At 42.5% G+C, this 25,579-nt stretch overlaps 1 protein-coding gene across 1 annotated transcript; it reads right to left on the minus strand.

Annotated features, from left to right (window-relative positions):
* Positions 1-262: 262 nt before the first annotated feature.
* On the minus strand, positions 263-25,579 carry ATP6V0A4 (ATPase H+ transporting V0 subunit a4). Its single transcript, XM_044281320.1, has 21 exons — positions 25,490-25,579; positions 21,967-22,084; positions 20,241-20,319; positions 16,000-16,097; positions 13,745-13,870; positions 13,482-13,579; positions 12,936-13,062; positions 11,335-11,417; positions 9,929-10,022; positions 8,052-8,264; positions 7,728-7,878; positions 7,127-7,266; positions 6,869-7,026; positions 6,688-6,781; positions 6,474-6,592; positions 6,088-6,304; positions 3,320-3,427; positions 2,969-3,103; positions 1,638-1,755; positions 906-1,077; positions 263-452 (listed from the first exon to the last, which is right to left on the minus strand). Exons 2-21 carry the CDS (start codon positions 22,081-22,083, stop codon positions 359-361), a joined length of 2,541 nt encoding a protein of 846 aa, XP_044137255.1. The 5' UTR covers position 22,084; positions 25,490-25,579; the 3' UTR covers positions 263-358.

Genomic DNA, 25,579 nt, shown 5'->3' on the forward strand with positions numbered 1-25,579 from the left:
GAGCACATTAATAAATGTGCCCCATACTTTTTTCACAACAGGGCTCTACAGACGACATATGCAACTGTATGTCATCAGAGATACACGTCAGGAAATAGTCCCAATTCTGAATATATACCTCTGGAAGAATCTGAAGTGATGTGAACTGGGTCTAAATTGGCTAGGCAGAACATCAGAAATATACAATGCTTAGGGCAGTTAAGGGATTCATGTCAATAAATCTTAGAGGCAATAGTGGATTACATAAAAAAACACACAAAACTAATATAAATTGCTTTATTATAAAACATAGAGTCCAGAGAGCAGAGTTTTTTGCTTTTCATTATTTCACCTGTTTCATTTTCTGTGACAATTTAGTCTAATCGTCTACATTCCCTTCCAGGATGCGCTGGAAAGAGAACGGAAGGAACATCTGTCCTGTGCCTGAGTAGAACTTGTTCTGGAATTCCACCCTATAGAGAGAAAGACGCAAGGTTAGAGGTGGCTTACTTTACAGATTTGTTCGCCAGAATTGTGGCATTTGAAGCAAAATGGCGCATCTTAGACATTGTCACCTTAACCACAAAGCTTCACCCCTTTACACTAAGCCCTAGCCCCTCATCAAGCATCTTCGAAAAAGTGTAGAAACCTAAATGTGCCAAATTTTGCCAATTTGCAGCACTTTTTAGTCAGATTTTTGACACATTAGTAAATCTGGACCAACTTTCACCAGGCACAGAGCAGGTCCTGTAGATCAGCAATATTGCGTATCTGTTTCATAGGAAGCAGAAGTTCCACCAGGAGCTCTCACTGATAAATATAGGATGGTATGGACCCCTCAGATCTTCATGTGAGGTCATCAGCATAGGTTCTTTATAAGCACATTAAATGAATCTACACAGTAATATGGACCACTCTGTACTTACCAGTGGAGACGCAGAGCATGGAGGAAGGCGGACAGACCTTCCATGACCAACAATATAGCTATTGATAGGATTGCAAAGATAGCAAAGATGATAAAAACACCAATGAGGCCACCCCAACCAGCACTGGAGAGACCAATGTGCATTACCATGGTCCACAAGACCTCAGACAGCTCTGAAAGGAAAAAAAACAAGGGCGCATCAATGTAGCAGCAAATAAGACAGAGGAACAATACAAAAAAACTAGAGGAACATCACTAGCAAAGCAATATATAGAAATTAGATTAATAGCAAGCATTACTTTAGGTTTAAAATAAATATGAAGAGAGAGGTTAATTGTCAGCAGGAACCATACAAGCTAATGAGAGGCAGCAGCAGATTTCTCTGCAATATCAGTCCTCAGATAATAAACTAATTATAGGTTGTCCCAATGAGAAGACCTCCAGTGACCAGCTTTAATCTGTGGGAGAACCTTGTAGCTATGCAATTCCCCTGCCACTCCACCACAAGTGAAATTAAGAATTCCAGAGTTCTCATTACAACCCATGGGCTGATGTGTCGGCCCTCTTTACACCGTCTGAAAGATCTGCGGACTGCCTTTCTCCCATACCTCCCCTTATATTAAAACAAAATAATAAATTAATCAGAGAACTGAAGTGTTAGTTGGAAAAAGAGGTGAAAAATAGGGGGTGGGACAGTTACTGATGAGAGGTGGACTTTGCAGGTTGGTCTTACGTGCATGTGCCAGACTCAGGGCCCAGAGACGTAGGTAGGAGGCTGTGTTGGAGATACAGCCCAGGCAGTACTCTATAGTGTGGATGGCCTGGTGAACAAATATGTCCCCGAAATCAAACTGGAAAGAGAGAGGATTATGAGGAAAAGATGTCACTTACATCGCATTCTGCTTATTGTGAAATGATAATCTTGTTACTAAGCCGCTCATCAAATTTCACCTTTAATCACTTCTCACAGCTGCCACTATTATTGTATTTCTTCATCTAGGGGCGGAATTTGCGCTTAGAGAAACTTTCCATACCGTGAACATTTTATTAATCATGTGACCTATTGTCTGGACTCAAGTCTGCAAAGGGCTGAATTTAGGATTTATCCATTATGAGATGTATAAGTCACTGTAACCTCATATAATACTAGATATGAGCCCATGTAATGTGCATCACCATATGTAAGGGCTTGAGTCCGAGGGTACATAGCCTACTATTAACATTGCTGAGACATCTAAATTGGGGTGACTGAAGGGTAGACAGCCCCACAAATATCTACATGGTAATGGAGTAGAGCAGCTAAACCTATACTCAAAAAAATTCTACAGGCTAAGAAACCTGTAAGGTTCCACTTCCAGTTGTCTGTCTGGACTGGTACTACAACTCTATTGTCACATGCCTGCAAGGACTATAGTACTACACCTTTACTGCCACTTGCTACAAGGCTATAGCACTACAACTCTGCTACACTTGCCTGCAAGAATTATACTAGTACTACATTGCCGCCACCTGCCTGCAAGCACAATAATACTACAGATTTGCTACCATCTGCCTGCAAAGACTGGCATTGTAACTCTGCTGCCAACTGCCTGCAAGGTTTATAGTACTACAGCTCTGCTTCAACTTGCCAGAAAATTCTGGTATTACAGCTCTGCTGCTGTCTGCCTGCAAAGATTAATACTACAGTGCTGCTGCCACCTGCCTGCCTAGACTGGTACTGCAGCTCTCTATAGTTAGGGAGGTATCCATTGTTGTCTGTCACCAATATACAATCACTCAGATGATTTAAGGAGAGTCCAATATGTTGATCAAATATGTCATGTGTCACAGGCAGTGACATACATAAATAAAGGTGTATACCATCTACAGTAAAAATGACCTTAAAGGGTGAGGTCTTGGCTAAAGGGAGTGGGATGAAGTTTCTAGGTGGAGCTATGGTATACATAATACATAGTCTGGATATACAAGTTAAATATTGCAGATACTGCTCTGGAATGTTATGAGTGTAGTTTTATTTTGTAGGATCTGCATCTTGACACGCCCCTGCGGAGCAGATAGTCATACCTCCCCGCCGTGTCCTCCATGGTCATCGTGTCCTCCATGTTCCTCCTTTTTGTCCTCCTTTTTGGAGTGATTAGACTGTGCATGTTCCACATCTGTGATTTCGATATGTTCTTCAGGTAAGGATGAGGAGTGCAGCTGTGGAAGACACAAAAGCAGGTGAAGACTACCTGTTGCTCCCTGTTATAAGACAGGTCAGGCTTCAGCGTTTGCCTACAGGAAGCTTTAAAAGGCAAAAGTCTACATAAGCTCTGGACCAAAGTCTATATAACAATCACTGAGAAAACACTCTGCAAACTACTCCCCAATAATAATGCCCAGTGACAACTACCCCCGCTTCCCCCAACCCCTCACCATTCTCTGTTGTTTGAGGTGATTGGCTCGTAGGACAAAAGGTTTTATTAGAAGCATCCAGGGAACAGCGATAAGTGCGAATATGACCAGGAAACTCTGAACTTCTTTCTGAAATCATAATGACAATGTATAAAATTACCGTCAGTGATCAACCGAGATGTGAGCAGCAAGGAAAGCAATGTTTCATGGGGAAAAAAAGTGATACTGGACAATAGGGAGAATGCTAAATGCAATAGAACCACAAGTTGCAGCATGATGGTATTTAGAAATATAGCTGGTGCCCTCTTGTGGACAGGAGTAGCACTACAGCTTAAATGTCCAGCCGACCTGACAAATTCAAAGGGACACTGTCACACTGAGCATGGCATCTGAGCGGCAGGCAGCAGCAGAACAGGAGGACATGAGTAGATTAAAGTATAGTTTTGTGGGAAAAGATTCAGTATAATCTATTTTTCATTCATTTACATTTCTGCTTATTCAGGGCTTTGATTGACAGCCCACCCTCTATAACTACAAACACACAGATAGCCATCAATCACTTCAAAGCCCAGAATGAGCAGGAATTGAAATACATGTAATACTGAATCTTCAAGAACCATATATCAATCTGCTCAGCTTCTCCTGCTCTATAACATGCTTCCTGGAGATTACTCTGCACTTTCATGGTGATAGATTCCCTTTTAACATAACTGAAATCTATGTCAGCCATAGCTAGTGTACATTTCAGTCTGTGTTGCATAGGCAACAGAAGATGAAATATTTTGGGGGGGATTTATCAAAGGTATTACGCCCCTATAGGGGTGCAAAAAGTGTCACATTATAGCACATGCCATATTTTTGTCACAATTTGCCACTTTTTTGGCCCCTGGCTGGCATAGATTTGAGTTTCTGGCACACAGAGGTACATAGATGCACCCAATTTATTAAGAGGCATCTTACTCCAGCGCACAGGGATCAAGACTGGTGTATGGCAAGACCAGTCTTGATAATTGTCCCCCATTGTGTGTGAGGCATGTGGCTCTTAATAAATCTGGTGCCTCTTAGGCTACTTTCACACTTGCGGCAGAGTGATCCGGCAAAACGTATGCCAACTGATGGCATTTGTTAGACTGATCAGGATCCTGATCAGTCTTAAAAATGCCTGATCAGTCAGAAAAATGCATTGAAATGCCGGATCCGTCTTTCCGGTGTCATCCAGCAAAACGGATTCGCCATTTATTTTTTTCACCTTTTTTTCGGTCTGCACATCAGAAGGACGGATCCGGCATTCCTGTATTTTGAAACGGCACTAATACATTCCTATGGAAAAAAAAATTTGATCCGGCATTCAGGCAAGTGTTCAGTTTTTTGGGCCGGAGATAAAACCGTAGCATGCTGCAGTTTTATCTTTTGCCTGATCAGTCAAAATGACTGAACTGAAGACATCCTGATGCATCCAGAACGGATTAGGGCTCTTTCACACTTGCGTTCTTTTCTGATCAGTTTTATCCTAATGCATTCTGAATGGAGAGAAATCCGTTCAGGATGCATCAGGATGTCTTCAGTTCAGGACCGAAACGTTTTTTGGCCGGAGAAAATACCGCAGCATGCTGCGCTTTTTGCTCCGGCCAAAAATCCTGAACACTTGCCGCAACGAAGGATCCGGAATTAATGCCCATTGAAAGGCATTAATCTGGATCCGGCCTTAAGCTAAACGTCGTTTCGGCGCATTGCCGGATCCGACGTTTAGCTTTTTCTGAATGGTTACCATGGCTGCCGGGACGCTAAAGTCCTGGTAGCCATGGTAAAGTGTAGCGGGGAGCGGGGGAGCAGTATACTTACCATCCGTGCGGCTCCCGGGGCGCTCCAGAGTGATGTCAGGGCGCCCCACGCACATGGATGACGTGATCGCATGGCACGTCATCCATGCGCATGGGGCGCTCTGACGTCATTCTGGAGCGCCCCGGGAGCCGCACGGACTGTAAGTATACTGCTCCCTCGCTCCCCACTACTACTATGGCAACCAGGACTTTAATAGCCTCCTGGCTGCCATAGTAACACTGAAAGCATTTTGAAGATGGATCCGTCTAGTGTGAAAGTACCCTTACTTCAACTGCCTTTTTACTAAGATTTGCATATGAAATGCCAGTCTTTAGTAAATGTACCCCAATATTATCACTTTTTATTTATTTATTTTTTTAGGCTTATTATTTGTAAGAAAATATGGCTTTTTCTAAATACGAGCTAATTTTCTTGGTGATTATATAGTGTTACTTTAAAATACACTGGCAATTGAATCGGGGCCTTGTGTTACGATAATGACTGGAAGTATTTTTGGTGGACATTTTATTTCTAATTCTTTATTTTATTTACATTTTTTACTTAAATTTTTCATTTGGGTGATTTTTTTTATGTTATTTTTTTTTTTCACACATTTTCCACATTGCCTGAACAGCAGCCCCAGTGACAAGTAAAATCAGCCCTGTTAAGAATACGGCCACATGATCAGATCTCCTGATGCAGTTTTGGAAGCCAAAATCTGGAGTGGATCAGAAAAGGAGAGAAAGTGTAAAGGACAGATAGGACTTCTCCTCTTCCTCAAATTCACTTCTGGCTCTGGCTTCCAAAACTGCATCAGAAAACCTGAACATGTGGCCGTACCGTGGGCTTTTACCTTTAATCGGCATGCTACCTGGTTCTGCATTTAGCACAGGTGAAGCCTATTAAAAAACTCAAAGCCGCATTAGATCACAGTATAACCACTTTTCAAGTCTCCTAGGGGGCGTTACCTGGTGCCCATAGAGTGGACCATTGGATGGGTCATTGTAGTTAAAGAGGAACATGTTGATGAAGTGAATGAGGATACTGGGGGCTTCCTGGGAGTTGTTCACATTGTACGTGCACCACTTGAAGATGACCATAAACACCAGGTAACCAAAGAGAGACAAAATGAAAATCATCTCCGGGACAAACTGCAGGATGATGTTAACGTGTCGCCGGAAATTTCTGGAGAAAAGAAAAAAATAATACTATGTAACAGCAAACGTGTTGAGATGCATTTACAGATCAGTCCACAACCTTCTTTACTGTGGGACAATTCCATAACAAGACACAGCAGATTGTCCTTTATAAAAGTTATTTTTGAGAATATTTTCACCGCTATTATTATTCTTACATGTGGTTTATCAGACCAAGTACCACCCCAAACACCATCTGTGCGATCCCCAAAATCACTGACATCTTCATCTTGTAGGAGTTCAGGAATGTTAGCTTGTTTTTAGCAATATTCCAGATCTGCAGGAAAAGGCAATACAGGGAAACATTGAGGCGTCATCGCTCAAGAAATATTGAGAAATAAAGACACAGAAAAAAACTGCAAGTGAACTCACCGGGTCAATCCCAAACGGGTAAGGATTCCCAGAAAAAACACCAGGAACCTTTGGGTCTAGTTGTAAATCAACTCCCTGATATAACAAATGATCACTAAAAGAAAGAAAATGAAATGTTACAATAAATGTCTACAATGTATCCAAATGGAATCTCCAGCTTAACGGGAAGGATGTAACATACTTCCAGGTGCCGTTGGTGAACATGGGGCGGACTCTCCATGCTGACCCGAATATGTTAAATGACTTGGAGAAGCAGTCATTGTAGATGAATCCAGTGTAGATGGAGAATATTCCCATGAGGAAGATCAAGTATCGACCCCCAAAGAAAGTGTTCCAGATCTAGACATAAAAAAAAGTGGAGAAGAAAAGATCAGCTAAAGTTTCGAGGTCCCTGAGGGCAACTACTGAAGTGCCTCCTGCCCCCCATTTAGCCTCTTACTTCATTGTCACTCTTGGTAGTTAGAAGCTGTTTTTCATTCAGGAGCATCCAGGCTGCAAATCCCAACATGACGGCACCGTGTCCGCAATCGCCAAACATTACCGCAAAGAGGAATGGGAATGTGATGATGGTGTAAGGGGCTGAAGAAGAGGATAAGATGATCATGAACATGTCTCAACAAAGGGGCTCCTAATAAGGGCAGAGGGATGGGGTTATTATGACTCCAGAATTATTCATGTCCCCTCTCTCATCCCCAGAAGGAAATATATGGGGAGAAAATGTCTCAAAACTGGGGTTTCTAATGCCAGTCTTGATCTTGAATGTGGGGGTGCAGGATGTGACAAATTTATTAACAGGCGCACACCACATAATAACATCTCATAGCTGGCATAGGCTTCAGTCATTGCCTGCGAATAAAAACCGAAGTAAGCAAGTGTAAAGATGTCAGCCCACTTAGGCCCTGTCAACTTTAAACATATATTGTGAGTGTGACAAAAAAAGGGTTAATAAATAACAAATTTCTGAGCAAAACGGGGCTTGCGGAAAAATGTGTCTGAACTTCTGTTCAGGCTTTTCTAAAGCTCCTGTCTTCAGCACTAACTTGGGTTCATTTCTCTGTAATTCCCAACACCATAGGCATCTATAATGTTCTGGAAGCCAGACGTAAACTTATTGGTCCGGTTGAAGGTCGGTGGTTCCATTTTGGTTGGTATATCGGTCAGGATGGGAGCAATGGTGGAACTGCTGCGCTCCTGCAATGCAAGAGATTTATCTGTTACATTGTATCACATGGTTCTGTGGGCGACGAGTAAGATTTATGACCCATCCTCATAACCAGTCCGAGTGCTACCTGTCGCTCAGCTTTAAACACCATTTTGGTTATAACAGTCAACCCTCACGGACAAACATTGTTTGCAGCACTCACAGTTCCGCGGTGCAGCGCCTGTTTGATGCGCTCCTTGTCGTCCACTGGGCACCAGATCTCGGCGATGACACACTGCTGAGTGACATCAATGTTACACAGGTTCAGAACGTGGTACACAGCCTTCATCTTCTTCACTTTAATCATCCAGCTGGACAGATTCTGCGCAGCTTCCAACAGTACACGCTGGCGGTGGGACTCTGTTTGCGTTATGACCTGAACGGGATGAAAAGTGGGAAATAAAGTGATTTTTATGATCTAAAAATAGCTGGGTGAGATTAAAGAAAACCTGTCACCAGGATTTTGTGTATAGAGCTGAGGACATGGGGCTGCTAGATGGCCGCTAGCACATCCGCAATATCTGGTCCCCATAGCTCTGTGTGCTTTTATTGTGTAAAAAAACTGATTTGATACATATGCAAATTTGGTTTCAAGAGATCTAACAGGAGATCACAATATGACCCATCTGTAAGAAGAAATATCTTTACTACGTGAAATAACAGTGCACTGTAAGTTCGATATTGGCCGCTACAACGAAAGTTTGAGCCCCAAAAAATCGACGAACATAATCCTGTGTGCCGATACGTCACTGCCGGAGCAACAAACCTATCTCCGAATCCACGTGGGACGCTGATTTGGAAACAGCCGGGACGCCGGCATCCAGCGGGCCCCGAATAACCTGACTGACCGACCGGCACTAAGGAAAGGTAAGCCCACACAGTGGGTGATTACTAGGCATATTCAAACTGCCAATTGCCAAGCAAAGCTTGCGTAAGAAAGAAATAACCACATTTGAAGCCAACTATAATTGGAATATTGACTTTATCCTAGTGGACATTCTTTCTTCACTAAGGACAAGAATAAGGAGGACTTTCCTTTGTTTCTATTCCTTTTTCCATTTTTTCCTATTACAGGAACTCATTTGTGAACATTTGTGTTTTCTCTTGCAGCGATTATTAGATCAACATAAGGATCGATATATGACACAGGGCATTTAAATATACAATTCATGACATCTTGCCATTATCAGCACAATATTGTGTGAAACCTTTTTAATAGCTATCCAGTGTTAGTGTGTTATAAATTGTTTATTAATATATATTTTTACTCTTTTATCCTTTTATGTCCCTTTCAATAAACTTTGTGATCTGCACTAAACCATATGGTTCCATGTGTTGAGAGTGCCAGTCTTCTAGTACCATATATTTTCTTGTAACTGTGAAGGGTGAATCATTTTAGACTAGAGCACCTCTCTGTGGCTGTGAGAGGGTGAGCTATTTCCCATATTACAAACTTTTTACATATGCAAATTTACCTGAAATGAGACCTGTATGTGAGATGAGTCAGGGACAGGACTCCTCTAAGGTTAATTTGCATATGTATCAAATCTTTTTTTTTTACACAATAAAAGCACACAGAGCTATGGGAACTGGGTATTGCGGACGTGCTAGCGGCCATCTAGCAACCCATGTCCTCAGCTGTATACACAAAATCTCGGTGACAGGTTCCCTTTAAGGAGAGAAGGCCTAAGGACATGTTCATCCTGACAGCCTTCCCTCTATGGCTGTGTGTACAGAGATAGCTGTCAGTCACTGATAGGAACGTCCTCCTTCACTTCAAAGCCCAGAATGAGCAGAAATTTAAATGGATAAATTACAAGTTTTAGTCAATCATTTCCTATAAACTATATATCAATCTGCTCAGCTCCTCCTGCTCTATGACATGCTGCCTGGAGATTATACAGCATTTTCAAGGTGACAGGTTTTCTTTAAACCCAGTCCAAGGCAGATTAAGAATTTACAGGTATAGGGCATCTGTTATCACCCACAGATTACCGGTACTGATCAGATACCAGGGAGCCACTCCATTCCTCCACTCACCGCATTCAGATCCTCAATCCTAGTGTTCACATCAGCAGCCATGTTGCGGCGTTCAGCTGCGGACTCTGGACATGGGTAAACTGTAGCTTTAAACCTGTCATATAAGAACATCAGGACCAATTAGTGAGATAAGAAAAAGGACAAATTAAATATAAAATATATAACCCCTGTATATCACTGATAAAATGTAATTCGTGACATAGGAAGGGCATAAGGCGGCACTGTGCAGGGGCAGCCTCATCGTATCATATTGTCAGAGTCTCGGCCCATCACTGAATAGTAATATAATGCTACCTGTAGGGAAGAGCATTCTCACCCTCCTTACCTGGTCCTACGCTCAAAGCTGATGTGTCGTACATTATATAAATATAGGCAATCTGCAATGTTACACTGACACAAGGTAACAAGCACGTCAGCTGTGAAAAGTGTTAGGCAGGAAAGGGTCCAATCACTGACACCAGGATAATGGGGCGTAATTTATCTTGAGGGGAATTTTAGATGTCAGTTTTCCTTTGAGCCTGTGTTGGCGTAATTTGTGACAAATTTATCAGATGTCACATAGTGTTCAATAAAGCTACATTCACATGAATGTATTTTTGTCTCTGTGTCCGTTACTTTTTTTTCATTTCAATGGGTATGCAAAAAATGCGGACAGCACACCGTGTGCTACCCGCATCCGTATGTCCATTCCGTAGTATATTCCAAAATATATAGAACATGTCCTATCCTTGTCCGTTTTGCTGACAAGGATAGGCCTTGTTACAATGTATCCACAAAAAAAAACGGATGCCATACGGAAATTCATCAGTTTTTTTCTGCGGATCCACAATTTGCGGACCACAAAACACATACGGTCGTATGAATGTAACCTAAATGTGGTGCTTCTTTAAATATAACACCTTTGTCTAGAGATGTTACTACAGTTTTTATGTGCCACTTTCTTACAGGAAAATTACTGCACCCTTTTTTGTTATTTTTTTTAAAAGTTGAGGCTAAAAAATATGGAGTGCACCTTATTAACATAGGTAACCATGCCTACTTTCCCCACTCATTTTTGAAAAGTGGTGAAAGCTGTGCAAAAATGGGAAATCTCACAACATTTTTGCGTAACCATGGTGGAAGCCAAAAATTGCAACTTTTGACGTCTGTTGTCTGGAATGTTAAATTCCGCCACAAAGTGTATTAGAAAGTTGCAGGACTGGACAAACGGTATGAAAACATGACCTGGAACATGACCTGGATAAAAGCCGCAGACAGACTGGCCGGTATTTTATATATCATGTTCCCTATCTGGAGAATACTATGATTCATTTCTGTAAAGTAAACTATGGGAATTGAACGAGTACACAGCAAGACAACGTTTTCATGCAATACATAAAAGTCACCACTAGATGTCCCCAGCGCACCCCTCACAGATCTTTTTGATCTTCTGTTTGAGCTGATCGCCCTGGTAGAATATAATGAAGACATTCTTCTTCACTTCTTCTTTCTGGAGAAAAATGGAGACAGATCAGTCATGTGACCACACACCAAGGTCCTGAGAAACAATTGCAGCAGTATCTCTAGTAATATATCTGGAAAATTGGTTGAAATTCTGAGGTTTATATAAGATTATGAGAGGCAAATGAAATAATCAATGAACATGTTGTCATTAGAGATGAGTGAATTTCCGCTTATGAAATTCGCTCACGCTTCGTTTGTTGGTAAAAGGTGATTTGTGTTATGGATTCCTTTAATTTTCCTGCTAGAAGTTATAAATGAATAGCCAGCAGTCTGCAATGAAGGTCCAGATGGGTGTTACTGCTGGAGGTGTGTCTTGCACAGTCTGACACTATCCAATCAGTGCTCTCAGTGCAGGGACACACACCCCAGCTGGTAACACACATCCGGACCTTCACTGTAAGCTGCTAGCAATTCATTCATAACTTCTAGCAGGAATAATAAAGGAATTGCACAAAGTAGAGTCATAAAGTCTGTTTCATACATTCAGTGTTTGGTCAGTGATTTCCAGCAGTTATTGTGAGCCAAAACCAGGTGTGGGTCCAAACACAGAACAAGTGCAAATATTTCAGTTATAATTTATCTCTGTTTAGGCATTACTACCGGTTTTGGCTCAAAATCACTCATGGAAATCACTGACCAAACATTGATGTGTGAATAAGGCCTAAGAATAGATGCCACAGAATAACATGGGGAATGCAAGTATTTACTGAAACAGACATGTCAGGAGAGGGGACAGGTCTTCTTTAAAAACCTGGTGTCTGACAGCAATGTCTCCATCGAAGCATGGCGAAACATTTAGGGATGCGGGAGCATTTTTAGTTCAGACTGGGCGAATTTGAGCCTCCACAGTGGAGATTTACAGGCAACTAAATATAAAGTTGCTATAGAAATATAGGACATTTGGGCAAGTCCTGAGACCACATCAGGTGCCATTCTATAAACCAATGTGTATTGAGAAGGGTGATACACAGCCAAAACGAGAGTCTCACCGTCCATTCTGAGGAATTTTAATCATATAATTTAGAGTTGATATTTTTAAAATACAATAAATAAAAGTATATGTTTTATGAAATAAAAGATAGTCAGAGAGGTGATCCAAGTCACGCTTTGGTCCTAGTGACCTCTGAAATTCATGTTATATATTTAAATAGCGTGGCCACCTCCTGTAGGACCTAAAAGTTTGTCGTATGCATGACAGAAATGTCTCCATCTTCTCAGTATACATGCATGCTCAGCTTGGCTGTGTGTGCATGTCTATCACCCTAGAGAGAGATTATCTCCCCCGGCGCTGCTTATTTCCCAGGGGAAGAAAGGTTCACATGCGTAAAATCCAGCCTGTCTGATCCGTCTTCCCCCAAGGATCTGGCAGGTACCACCGATATGGGATTGTTGGTGGCTCTGTACTGCAGTGATGATGTGTGCGAGGTCCAGGATCTCCCTGTTAATAACTCCCGGGGGATCCAGAGCCCCAAGAGTCCCATTCTTCCCATTCGTATTTCCTTACAGTAATGGGATCCTCCAGAGACGTGTCTAGCTCACTGTACTTCAGGTAGATGTTCCCCCTGCAAACCCTCCACAGCAGCCTCTCGAATGACGCCATTCTCTCTCTCCCGATCACCCCGGCTGTGAACCTGCAAACAAAGAGGAGAATCGGATCAGAACCGCAGACACTGAGCCACTGTTTCTGAGGTGACACCTGATACCACCCTGCGGCTGGATCCCCCTCCTTGCGGACAATACTACCTCTGATCATTTTACAGGTTACATTCCGCAATGCAGTGCATTATGGGATCCTACCGAAGCGGTTTGGGGAGTATATGACAGCACAGTGTTGATGGACTGTAAGTGGCAAAACACAGCTCATTCACTAATATTGCTTTTGATGTGACTGGAGTATAAAATATGATCTAGCAGCAGAATTGTGGAAGCTCTGGATGTGAATGGAGTAATTGAATATGACTAGAGTATAAGACAAGGAAACAACTTTACGTTTACCTCCTTTAATAGGTCCCCCTGGTGAGGATACTGATTGTTATATTATGGCACATACCCCAGTTTGCCAGCGGCAGCAGCAGAGGGGACGGTCCGAAGCTCCAAGAGGCTGCTGGTGTCTTCATTGAAGAAGTCATCAGGAAGATTTGCTTCAGCCTAAAAAAATAACAAAAAACCCAGCAAGATAATAAAAAAAAATATTCCACTGTGGAGGAAATGTCAGAACAGGAGAGACTGCATGGAAGCTGCCTGTGTATAATAGGTCACCGCAGCTGCTGAATAACAGATCCCTACAACATAGACATTCAGGTTCTATGATACCTCAAAGAAATCCTGAGTCTTCTTCAGTAGATGCTTCAGTTCTGTCAGCTCCAGAAAATTCTGCTTCAAGGTCTGCTGGTTACGGTTCACCTCCTGCAACTCCCCCTCCAGCTTCTCCAGGCCGGTCTGTTAGATGTTTAACATTATGTTATCATCTAGTACCATAGTGATATAATTAAAAAGGTTGTCACAGCCCCGCCCCTATTACTGAATATCCTTCAAACCGGATTCCAAAAAAGTTGGGACACTAAACAAATTGTGAATAAAAACTGAATGCAATGATGTGGAGATGGCAAATGTCAATATTTTATTTGTAATAGAACGTAGATGACAGATCAAGCGTTTAATCCGAGTAAATGTATCATTTTAAAGGAAAAATACGTTGATTCAAATTTTCACGGTGTCAACAAATCCCCAAAAAGTTGGGACAAGTAGCAATAGGAGGCTGGAAAAAGTAAATTTGAGCATAACGAAGAGCTGGAAGACCAATTAACACTAATTAGGTCAATTGGCAACATGATTGGGTATAAAAAGAGCTTCTCAGAGTGGCAGTGTCTCTCAGAAGCCAAGATGGGTAGAGGATCACCAATTCCCACAATGTTGCGCAGAAAGATAGTGGAGCAATATCAGAAAGGTGTTACCCAGAGAAAAATTGCAAAGACTTTGCATCTATCATCATCAACTGTGCATAACATCATCTGAAGATTCTGAGAATCTGGAACAATCTCTGTGCGTAAGGGTCAAGGCCGTAAAACCATACTGGATGCCCGTGATCTCCGGGCCCTTAAACGACATTGCACTACAAACAGGAATGCTACTGTAAAGGAAATCACAGAATGGGCCCAGGAATACTTCCAGAAACCATTGTCAGTGAACACAATCCACCGTGCCATCCGCCGTTGCCAGCTGAAACTCTACAGTGCAAAGAAGAAGCCATTTCTAAGCAAGATCCACAAGCTCAGGCGTTTTCACTGGGCCAGGGATCATTTAAAATGGAGTGTGGCAAATCGGAAGACTGTTCTGTGGTCAGACGAGTCACGATTCGAAGTTCTTTTTGGAAATCTGGGACGCCATGTCATCCGGACCAAAGAGGACAAGGACAACCCATGTTGTTATCAACGCTCAGTTCAGAAGCCTGCATCTCTGATGGTATGGGGTTGCATGAGTGCGTGTGGCATGGGCAGCTTGCATGTCTGGAAAGGCACCATCAATGCAGAAAAATATATTCAGGTTCTAGAACAACATCTGCTCCCATCCAGACGTCATCTCTTTCAGGGAAGACCCTGCATTTTTCAACAAGATAATGCCAGACCACATTCTGCCTCAATCACAACATCATGGCAGCGTAGGAGAAGGATCCGGGTACTGAAATGGCCAGTCTGCAGTCCAGATCTTTCAGCTATAGAGAACATTTGGCGCATCATAAAGAGGAAGGTGCAACAAAGAAGGCCCAAGACGATTGAACAGTTAGAGGCCTGTATTAGACAAGAATGGGAGAGCATTCCTATTTCTAAACTTGAGAAACTGGTCTCCTCGGTCCCCAGACGTCTGTTGAGTGTTGTAAGAAGAAGGGGAGATGCCACACAGTGGTGAAAATGGCCTTGTCCCAACTTTTTGGGGATTTGTTGACACCATGAAATTCTGATTCAACGTATTTTTCCCTTAAAATGGTAAATTTTCTCAGCTTAAACTAAATAATAAAATATTAGACGTTGGCACCTGCACATCATTGCATTCAGTTTTTATTCACGATTTGTAGTGTCCCAACTTTTCTGGAATCCGGTTTGTAGTAATTTGTGATCAGACATGAGATCCACACACATTATACTACAGTAACAGCTATTCCATCTATTACTGCTGACAACCTGCCTCTATATCATGTCTGAGAGGTTGTCACAGCCCCGCCCCCCGTTACTGATATCACTGAGTATAATAGTAATATAATTACATTGTGATCAGACATGAGACCCACATACCTTATACTACAGTAACAGCTATTCCATCTATTACTGCTGACAACCAGCCTCTATATCATGTCTGAGAGGTTGTCACAGCCCCGCCCCCTGTTACTGACATCACTGAATATAATAGCTATATAATTACATTGTGATCAGACATGAGATCCACACACCTTATACTACAGTAACAGCTATTCCATCTATTACCGCTGACAACCAGCTTCTATATTATGTCTGAGAGGTTGTCACAGCCCCGCCCCTGTTACACGATACCTCTAAATTGTATCCACTGCTCACCTCAAGATTAATCATCTCTCTCGGCAGCGGCGTCTGTGGTGATTTCTCAGGATGTTTTACGACTATCTTGTCATTCTGCATCTCACACTCCAAAAATCCTAACAGGTGAAAAGCACCTCATTACTTCATGCTGTGTATGTTATTTCTACCTTACTATATGTGATAACATTCGTCGGGGATGGGGGTGGGGGAGTTGGGGTCAGTGACTAGAGATGAGCGAATTTTAAAAAAATTTCATCCGCCGGTTCGCCTAATTTTTTCATCTATTTCCTGGCTGCAGAGAGCCTTTATAGTGGTGTAGAACACTGTGCCTGGCAGTAACACGCATAGGGAGTCTGCTGTGGTAGTGAAATAATAGTCAGTATGACATGCAGATGACATACTCAAGTATGAACTTAGGCCTAATGCACACGACCGTTGTTCTGGTCCACATCCGAGTCGCAGTTTCGGTGGCTCGGGTGCGGACCCATTCACTTCTCCGTTTTGCGGACAAGAATAGGCATTTCTACAAATGGGCAAATTGCGGAAGGCACATTGGATGGATTATATTAAGCAAATGCTGACCGAGTGAAGGCGGATGCTCCACAGACAGGATCCGTTTTCCGTGTTTTGCAGACCGCAAAACACGAAACGGTCGTGTGCATGAGGCCTTACAGGTCAGGTCGATGTTAGCGCACTCCTTTTACACGATCGCCAGCTGATTCCACATCAATGTCAACAGAAACTGTTCTATTAAACACGTATACAAGTAGAGCCCCCCCAGACAGAGTGGAGAGGGTGTGAGTAGTAATTTTTTGACTGATTAATTAGCCTATCCTCTGATTCGTCAGAACAATAACCTACAAAAAACGGATCCTGTCTGTGGAGCATCCGCCTTCACTCGGTCAGCATTTGCTCAATATAATCCATCAGTATAGCTCATCCCCAAAAAAGAGTGGATCTAAAACAGAGATGACACGTGAATGGAATATTCGTTGTGCGTCTCATTTTTCCTTCCTTCTGACAGATCAGAAGAAAGGTCAAATAAATGATGATGTCAGCCAGGCCGAAAGGCAAAATAGTGGAAAAGTCATGAAGTGGGGAGGGTGGAAACAGCATGAGAAGTCCACAGAGTGGACCTTTGACATAGTGGTTAGGTGGAAGCAGTATGAGGAGACCACGAGTGGCACAATGACAAAGTCTGGAGGTGGCAGAAGTACGAGGAGGTCACCGAGTGGCACAATGACACAGTCGGGAGTTGGCAGCATCAGGAGAAAGCCACCGAGTTGCACAATGACAGAGTCTGGAGTTGGCAGCAGTATGAGGAGGCCACCGAGTGGCACAATGACAGAGTCTGGAGGTGGCGGCATCAGGAGAAAGCCACCGAGTGGCACAATGACAGAGTCTGGAGGTGGCAGCAGTATAAGCGCAGCTCTGACCGCTGAGTATATTTTTATCTTTTTTTACTGTAATACGCCCCTATACGCTTTCAACAGAATTAACTGCAACAGTGCAGTGCATATATATTTATCTTTTTATACTGAAATACGCCCCTATACGCTTTCAACAGAAATAACTGCAACAGTGCAGTGCATATATATTTATCTTTTTATACTGAAATACGCCCCTATACGCTTTCAACAGAAATAACTGCAACAGTGCAGTGCATATATATTTTTCTTTTTTTAATGAAATACGCCCCTATACGCTTTCACCAGAAATAACTGCAGAAGTGACCTGAGAATATATATTTCTTGTTGGAATTAAATAGGCCACTATACGCTTTAACCAGAAAACAATTAAATAGTGAAGTGCGTATATATTTTTCCGTTAGTACTCAAATACGTCCCTATACGCTTTCACCTGAAATAACTGCAACAGTGCAGTGCGTATATATTTGTATTTTTTTTACTGAAATACGCCTCTATACACTTTCACCAGAAATAACTGCAGCAGTGCGTATATATTTTTCTTTGTGACTGAAATACGCCCCTATACGCTTTCACCAGAAATAACTGCAGAAGTGAAATGCGTATATATTTTTCTTGTCGTACTGAATAAGATACTAAGACATAAGCCTCTAAAGGCTTTAACATAACACTTGCAGCCCAATAACAAAAAGCTGGAATGACAGAGCTGTCGAATGACTATTTGGATCCCCAAATAATCGTTCCCTGCACTTGTAAATCACTTTCCTATCAATGTCCCTAGCGCCTTTTGACGTCTCTCCCTGCACTAAGATGCAGTTAAATAATTCCTATCCTTTCCCTGCACTTATAAATCGTTTTTTCCACAATAGTTTTTCCACTTGCTGTCCCTAGCGCCTTCACACGTCTGTCCCTGCACTCTGAACGCTGGAAAATGTCTGACTGTAAGATGGCCGACGTTTTTATAGGGCTGTGACATCACAGGGCTAGCTGGATGCTGATTGGCTGCATGCAGGCATGTCAATCTGGGTGATCCCGCCTTCCCAGAGTTCCTTGCCCCATGTTCTCAGTCCTTACACGTGTAGCCGCCATTTTAGGAAAAATGTGATTCGTTACCACGAAGCGCGAGGAATTTCGCATTCGTTGCAAATCAAATTTTTCCTGAAATTCTAAACTAATTCCACTTCGTCAACTTCGATTCACTCATCTCTGTCAGTGATTGGAAAACACAGATTTTAGTTTTTGTTATGACAAGAAACCAAATTTCAGTTTTAGCATCAACTATCAGGGGAATCTATAGGAGAGATTTTCTCTGTCACTTCAATTAACATTTTATATTCAGTTTATTCCTAGTTAGTTTCCACATCTGGAGGTTTGTTACATGTTTTTCCTATTTAGTCTGGACTCCAGACTGGCCGCTTTCAGATGAGCGTATTTGCAATGCGTATATAGTCCGGTTTTAATGTAACAGAATCCGCTGCTAATGTTACGCTGGGTTCAGACCTGAGCGTACTGAACGTACGCTCTGTATGCGTGATTGTACGGGCGTTTGCAATCGCGCATACAGAGACAAGCGAACGCCCATTGTCGCACGTTCCCGCTGAAGTCTATGTACGGGAATGCGCGACAAGACGCCCCAAAGAAGCTCGGGGCGTCGGGCGCTGTAAAACGCTCAGGTGAGAACCATTCCCATAGGGAATCATTGGTTCTTGCCTGTTGAGCGTTTTACAGCGCGTAGGAACGCGCTGTAAAACGCTCAGGTCTGAACCCAGCCTTAATGAATGGAGCTATTCACATGGGCGATTAATTTCCGTCAGTATTTGAAATCCGCAGCATGTCCAAATTTTGTGCGGATTTGTTTCCAAATACACACATTACAGTCTGTGCAGTGCATAAATAACGAAGGAAGGAAGAAATACGCATGTAAATCCTGAAGCAATTCTGATGGTATATCATCAGGATCCTGAGCCAGAATACTGACGGCTTTCAATACGCTCGTCTGAAAGCGGCCACTGATGGAAATGTATCAGTGAGGGTAGAAGGTAACAAACTATGATGGCAGGAGAAGGATTTGTACTGCTGATGTGTTTATGTCATGGTGGATTAGCTACACTTGATAAAACTGTAACAAACCCTCAGCTGTCAGAAACATTATTTCAGGATGGGTTTGCTGCCCTTTAATGTAAACAGGAATGTTCGCCGTCTCTGACAGCAAGAGGAAATTTTTTTAATGATGAGAAAATGATACACAAATCACAGAAAACACAAAAATAGCCATAGAACTGTTATAATATTCATACATACATTGAAACTTAATGTACAGAAAACTGGACACTGGCCCTTTAAGGCTACTTTCACACTCGCATTTTGTGCGGATCCGTTCAGATAATACAACTGTCTGCATCCGTTCAGAATGGATCCGTTTGTATTATCTTTAACAAGATCCGTCTTGAACACCATTCAATGGAGAAACGGATCAGTTTTCTATTGTGCCATATTGTGTCAGTGAAAACGGATCCGTCCCCATTGACTTACATTGTGTGCCAGGACGGATACGTTTGGCTCAATTTCATCAGATGGACACCAAAATGCTGCAGGCAGCCTCCAGAGCGGAACGGAGACTGAACTGGTGCATTCTGAGCGGATGCTTTTCCATTCAGAATGCATTAGGGAAAAATGGATCCGTTTTGGACCGCTGGTGAGAGCCGTGAACGGATCTCACAAACGGAAAGCTAAAATGCGAGTGTGAAAGTAGATCATAAAGGGGTCTCCCATCAGTAACCGCCACACATATATCATCATTGCAGTAGGTGCTATTAATTACTCTGTACTCACGCAGGATCCGCTCCATCCCCTCACAGCGCCGCACCTCATTCACAAACCTTCGCTGGAAATTGTTCACACTGACATTCAGCTGGAATAAAGAGTTAAAACACGCAATTATATTATTGAATCACTGACGTCTGCAGAATATTGCTCCATCTGCCTCCTGATAGATACACAGTGATATATTCTGCAAATTATCAAGTCACTGACCTTACTAGAGATCTGCAGAACATTGCTCTGCCTCCTTTACATCCCAACAGATAGTGATATATTCTGCAGATTATTACACCACTGACCTCTCTAGAGATCTGCAGAACATTACTCTGCCCCTCTGTCTTCTGACAGGTACATAGTGATATATTCTGCAGGTTATTACATCACTGACCTCTCTAGAGATGTGCAGAACATTGCTTTATCCCCTCTATCTCCTGAGAGGTACATAGTGATATAATCTGCAGAGTATTACACCACTGACCTTTATAGAGATCTGCAGAACATTGCTCTGTCTCCTCTACCTACTGACAGATACATAGTGATATATTCTGCAGATTATTACATCACTGACCTCTCTAGAGATGTGCAGAACATAGCTTTATCCCCTCTAAAGCCTGAGAGATACATAGTGATATATTCTGCAGAGTATTACACTACTGACCTTTATAGAGTTCTGCAGAACATTGCTCCGTCTCCTCTACCTCCTGACACATACATAGTGATATATTCTGCAGAGTATTACACTACTGACCTTTATAGAGTTCTGCAGAACATTGCTCCATCTCCTCTACCTCCTGACACATACATAGTGATATATTCTGCAGATTGTTACTAGTGTTGATTGCGAATACTCTAATTGTGAATTTTTATCGCGAATATCGAAACTACGAGAATTCGCGAAAATCTAGAATATAGTGCTATATATTCGTAATCGCAAATATTCTATATTTTTTTTTCCATCAGTGACCTCCCTTCTTGCTTGTGGGCCAATGAGAAGGCTGCAATGTCTTTGTCAGAGCTTAGCAACATCCCTAGCAACCAATAGGAAAGTTGCCTACCCTTACTATATAAGAACCTCCCCAGCAGCCATTTTCTGCAGTTTTTTTGCAGTTCTGAGAGAGACAGCAGTGTCATTGCTGTGTCTGTGCTTTGCTGAGTCATCTGGATCCTTATGCAATTACATTAGATAGTTAGCTCATATATATAATACAGATAGTTAGTGGGAGATGGTCAGTGTACGTTAGATAGTGATATAGTGTAGCTGAGGGTTCAAGTGCAGGGTGTTAGGTAGTGTGATAGGGATTAGTGTCTCTGTTAGACACAGTGCTGTGATGTCACAACAATACTTAGTGCACTATTCAGTAATATCTACTCAGACTTGATAAAACGTGAAGTTGCATGTTTGTGCATTTTTTTGCGCATCATTAGTGCCAACTTGCGCAATTGCAAAAATAATGACTGGAGATCGCGAATTGAATTTTTTGTGAATATTATGCAAAAAATGAATATTGCCTATACCGCTCATCACTAATTATTACACCACTGACCCCTCTAAATATCTGCAGAACATTGAACTGTCCCCTATAACTACAGAGAGATACATAGTGATATATTCTGCAGATTATTACACCACTAACCTCTCTAGAGATATGCAGAACATTGCCCTGTCCCCTCTAACCCCTGACATACATAGTATATTCTGAAGATTATTACATCAGTCCACACTCCACCTGTTACTTACATCTCTGAACTGCACCAGGCCAAGCTCTCCCAGCTCTGCGACGCAGGAGTATCCAGCTTCTACCTGCAGGATCATCTGCGTCAGGCACATCTCCTCACTCCGGAAAAGGGACCCCATCCTGTGACCATTAAGAAATGATGATTATTTTCCTGTATCAGGCAGCTGACCAGTTATATTTCCAATATTTAAAGGGGGACTCCTCCCTTTACTTACATTCTGGTACATTAGTGTGATCTGTGAGCAGGCATACAGATGAGGCTCTGGTTCAGCTCTGGTCAGAGATTTCTGTAATTTTGTCATTTTGTAATACATTTTTGGGAACTTTTATTAACTCTTAGGCCTCTTTCACACGGGCGTCTTATTTTTGGCCCGGGATAAGAGGCGGGTGCGTTGCGGGAAAATGTGCGATTTTTCCACGCGAGTGCAAAACACTGTAATGCGTTTTGCACTCGCGTGAGAAAAATCGCGCATGTTTGGTACCCAAACCCGAACTTCTTCACAGAAGATGTTCTGAAGATTGCATTATTTTCCCTTATAACAATCATTAGATTGCCATCATTAAACACTTAATTTTCAATATAACAATACCGTTCTGCCACCTAGAGGCCTGTACTGGTATATTCAGCTAACAGACTCTGAAGCCTGCTTGAGGCTTCGGTCTATTAGAATACTGTAACAGGTTCCCCGATCTCTGCCTGGAAACGCTGTTACCGAAGTGGAAGCGCGCGGCTTTCTCCTCCGGAGTGCTCTGATACCGCAGTCACATTTGACCACGGCATCTAAAAGAGAAAATGTATGCGATCAGCCTTATGGCTGATCGCAGACATGTGCTGCGGGTGTCTGCTATTTAAAATAACAGAAACCGGCGGCTATGGCGCCTGCTGCACGTGCGAGCGAGTGCCATGTTTAGAGACCGGAATTGTACATGTACGGCGGAGGTCCTCAAGGGGTTAAGACCAGTGTAATAAACGTTGGTATAAAATTATCCCCCACTGGCATCACACCTCTTAATAATTGTGAACATTTGTGCAGGTCCATGCGCCACAACGGGGATCTACACCAGCTATAACCTATGCCAGTTTCCTGGAGTAGATTAGAATAAGTGTGCCAGGCTGGCTACAGCCACCCCTGCAGCCCCACTTTTGAAAATAATTCACAAAAGTTTGTGCAGCCAAGCAGTGTTTGATGCCAGTTTTCTGGTGTATAGAGGATGATAAATGTCCCCCTTTGTGTTTATATTTTTCCACCATGTCAGGATCTCTGGTTGCTGTCAATAAACAAAACATTCATGCTTATAAAACCTTGCCGTGACTTAAGTCCTCCCGATACAGCTGAGGATTTGTTCAAATTATATCCACATCAGTCGCACAAATTTCTCTTCTGCCCTGATAGTTGTTACAATGTTTCAGTGCAGATAAAAGGTACCAGTCTGGGTCTCAAGCTAAGGTCTGATTTACAAGATTTACAAGACCATGAAAGGTCCAGGAAACACTGTCTGTGTTTCGGCAACATCTCCTGGGCCAACCACAGCTCCCCTGACCTAAAAGTTCACATGTGACCACTGATCTATTGTAGTGTACTCACATGAAGCATAAGGGTCCATTCACACATCCGCAATTTTGTTCCGAATTTTGCGGAACGGAATTGCGGACCAATTCATTTCTATGTGGCAGCACCATGTGCTGCCCGGATCCGGAATTGTGGACCCACACTTCCGGGTCCGCAATTCCGTTCCCGAAAAAAATAGAACATGTCCTATTCTTGTCCGCAATTGCGGACAAGATTAGGCATTTTCTATCAAGTGCCGGCGATGTGAGGTCCGCAAAACACACACGGACGTGTTAATGGACCCTAACTTGGACACCAGCTAAGCCAGCATCTCATCTGCAGACAGCTGTTTCAGAGTGATTGTCCTTCAACAGTGCAGGTTGGAGAGAACTGGTTTAGCTAGGTGACTCCACCTAGCTACACCAGTTCTTTCTGCTCTACATTGAGGGGCTATCTGTCTGCAGAAGAGATAATGGTTTGTTGTGGATTTTCTGAAGCTGAATGTCTCCATTTCAACTGGGAATTTAGTAGACATAGAAATGCATCAAAATTCACAAAGAAATCTGCATCCTAATCTGCACGTAAATCCGCACCTTTGTAAAAATCCTTACCTGCATATTTTCTGGTATATTTTTCTGCCATGTGTGAAGGCTACCTTAGCTTTCTGTTCGTTTTGGAAGCAAAACTAATTTGCATATCTTTTTGCCAGAAACCCAGAGGCATTTGCCTAGCCTATAAGGCCAAGTTCACACTTCAGTGTTTGGTCAGTGATTTCCATCAGTGATTTGTGAAACAAAACCAGGTGCAGCTCTAAACATAGAACAGGAGCAGATTTTTCCCTTCTACCTAATGTCTATGGAGGCTCCACTTCTGGTTTTGGCTCACAAATCACTGATGGAAATCACTGACCAAACACTGAAGTGTGAACGAGGCCTAAGAGTCATCATGCCTAGTAGGCGCACTCTATAAGGAGAAATAGTACCACGGATCTCAGAAGACTTTGCTGTGTACTGATGAGGCGCAATCACCCCAAAACAGCTGCCTGCAGATATGATGCTGGCTTAGGTATTATCCAAGTGATGCTTCAAGAAGATGGCGTCAGAAGCTTTGCTGTTCTTTTTCTTTTGGAAGGAAAGCTCATTTGTATAACCTCTGCCTGACCTATAAGACTCCTCATGCCTAGTAGGCAGTCTCCATAAACTGAAAAATCTCTCTGATTTGTCAGAATTTTTCTTTTTTTTTTTTGAATTTCGGATTTTGAGGTCAAATTTCAATTCTATAAAATCAATTTGCTCATCTGCAATGCAGAATTTTCATTCACAATCATGAGGCTTTATTTCCACAAAATCATTAAAATCAATGCTGCCACTCGGTGTATCCCCCCACCAGATCTGTGACGCTGATTTTGAGATATGTTTGGGATATAGCTCCATGTTACAACTGAACAGAAATGACCACCCTGTGACCATGTAGACCAGGGATCAGCAACCTTTGGCACTCCAGCTGTGCAGAAACTACGACTCCCAGCATGCACACTTGCTTGGCTGTTCTCAGAACTTCCAAGGAAGTAAATGGAGCATTCTGGGAGTTGTAGTTTTACAACAGCTGGAGTGCCGAAGGTTGCTGATTCCTGATGTAGACCAAAGTATCGGTGCCAGAAGAAATGGTCATCAGTCATCTCATGGCTTTACTAACATTTTTCTGCCTCCTATATAGTAAATGGTGCACAGCGATAATCTGTGGACACATTCCGCTGGGGATTGTAGTCTGTAATGCTAAGCCAATAATGGAATGCAGGCAAATAACTGTATAATATAATCTATGCTTCAAACAATCTTGAGTGATCATTTCCATGTAACTGAAGAAGATGGGACTGGTAAAGAAGCTGATGTCTGAGCAGAACATTGTCAGATTGTTAATGACTGCAAATCATAAGAAACAGTGGAAGTACCATTTAGCTCGGGTCTGCACTCACCTGCCGACAGCGTGACTTCCTCTCCTCTCTCCTGTCACTTGTTCTATGCTCAGGTTTTTTGGAGCTGTGCCTGTTGATGTTGTCCCCCCT

Source organism: Bufo gargarizans, chromosome 2, assembly GCF_014858855.1.
Source record: "Bufo gargarizans isolate SCDJY-AF-19 chromosome 2, ASM1485885v1, whole genome shotgun sequence".
Classification (NCBI taxonomy): Eukaryota; Metazoa; Chordata; class Amphibia; order Anura; family Bufonidae; genus Bufo; species Bufo gargarizans.

Excerpts from the sequence above, each read along its gene's own strand:
- ATP6V0A4 (XM_044281320.1), bottom strand. The coding sequence starts at position 22,083 with ATGGGGTCCCTTTTCCGGAGTGAGGAGATGTGCCTGACGCAGATGATC. Across the intron at positions 11,418-12,935 it reads CTCTGGAGGATCCCATTACT|AAAGAAGAAGTGAAGAAGAA; the intron begins GTAAGGAAATAC and ends ATTTTTCTCCAG. Across the intron at positions 7,027-7,126 it reads CTACCAAGAGTGACAATGAA|ATCTGGAACACTTTCTTTGG; the intron begins GTAAGAGGCTAA and ends TTTTATGTCTAG.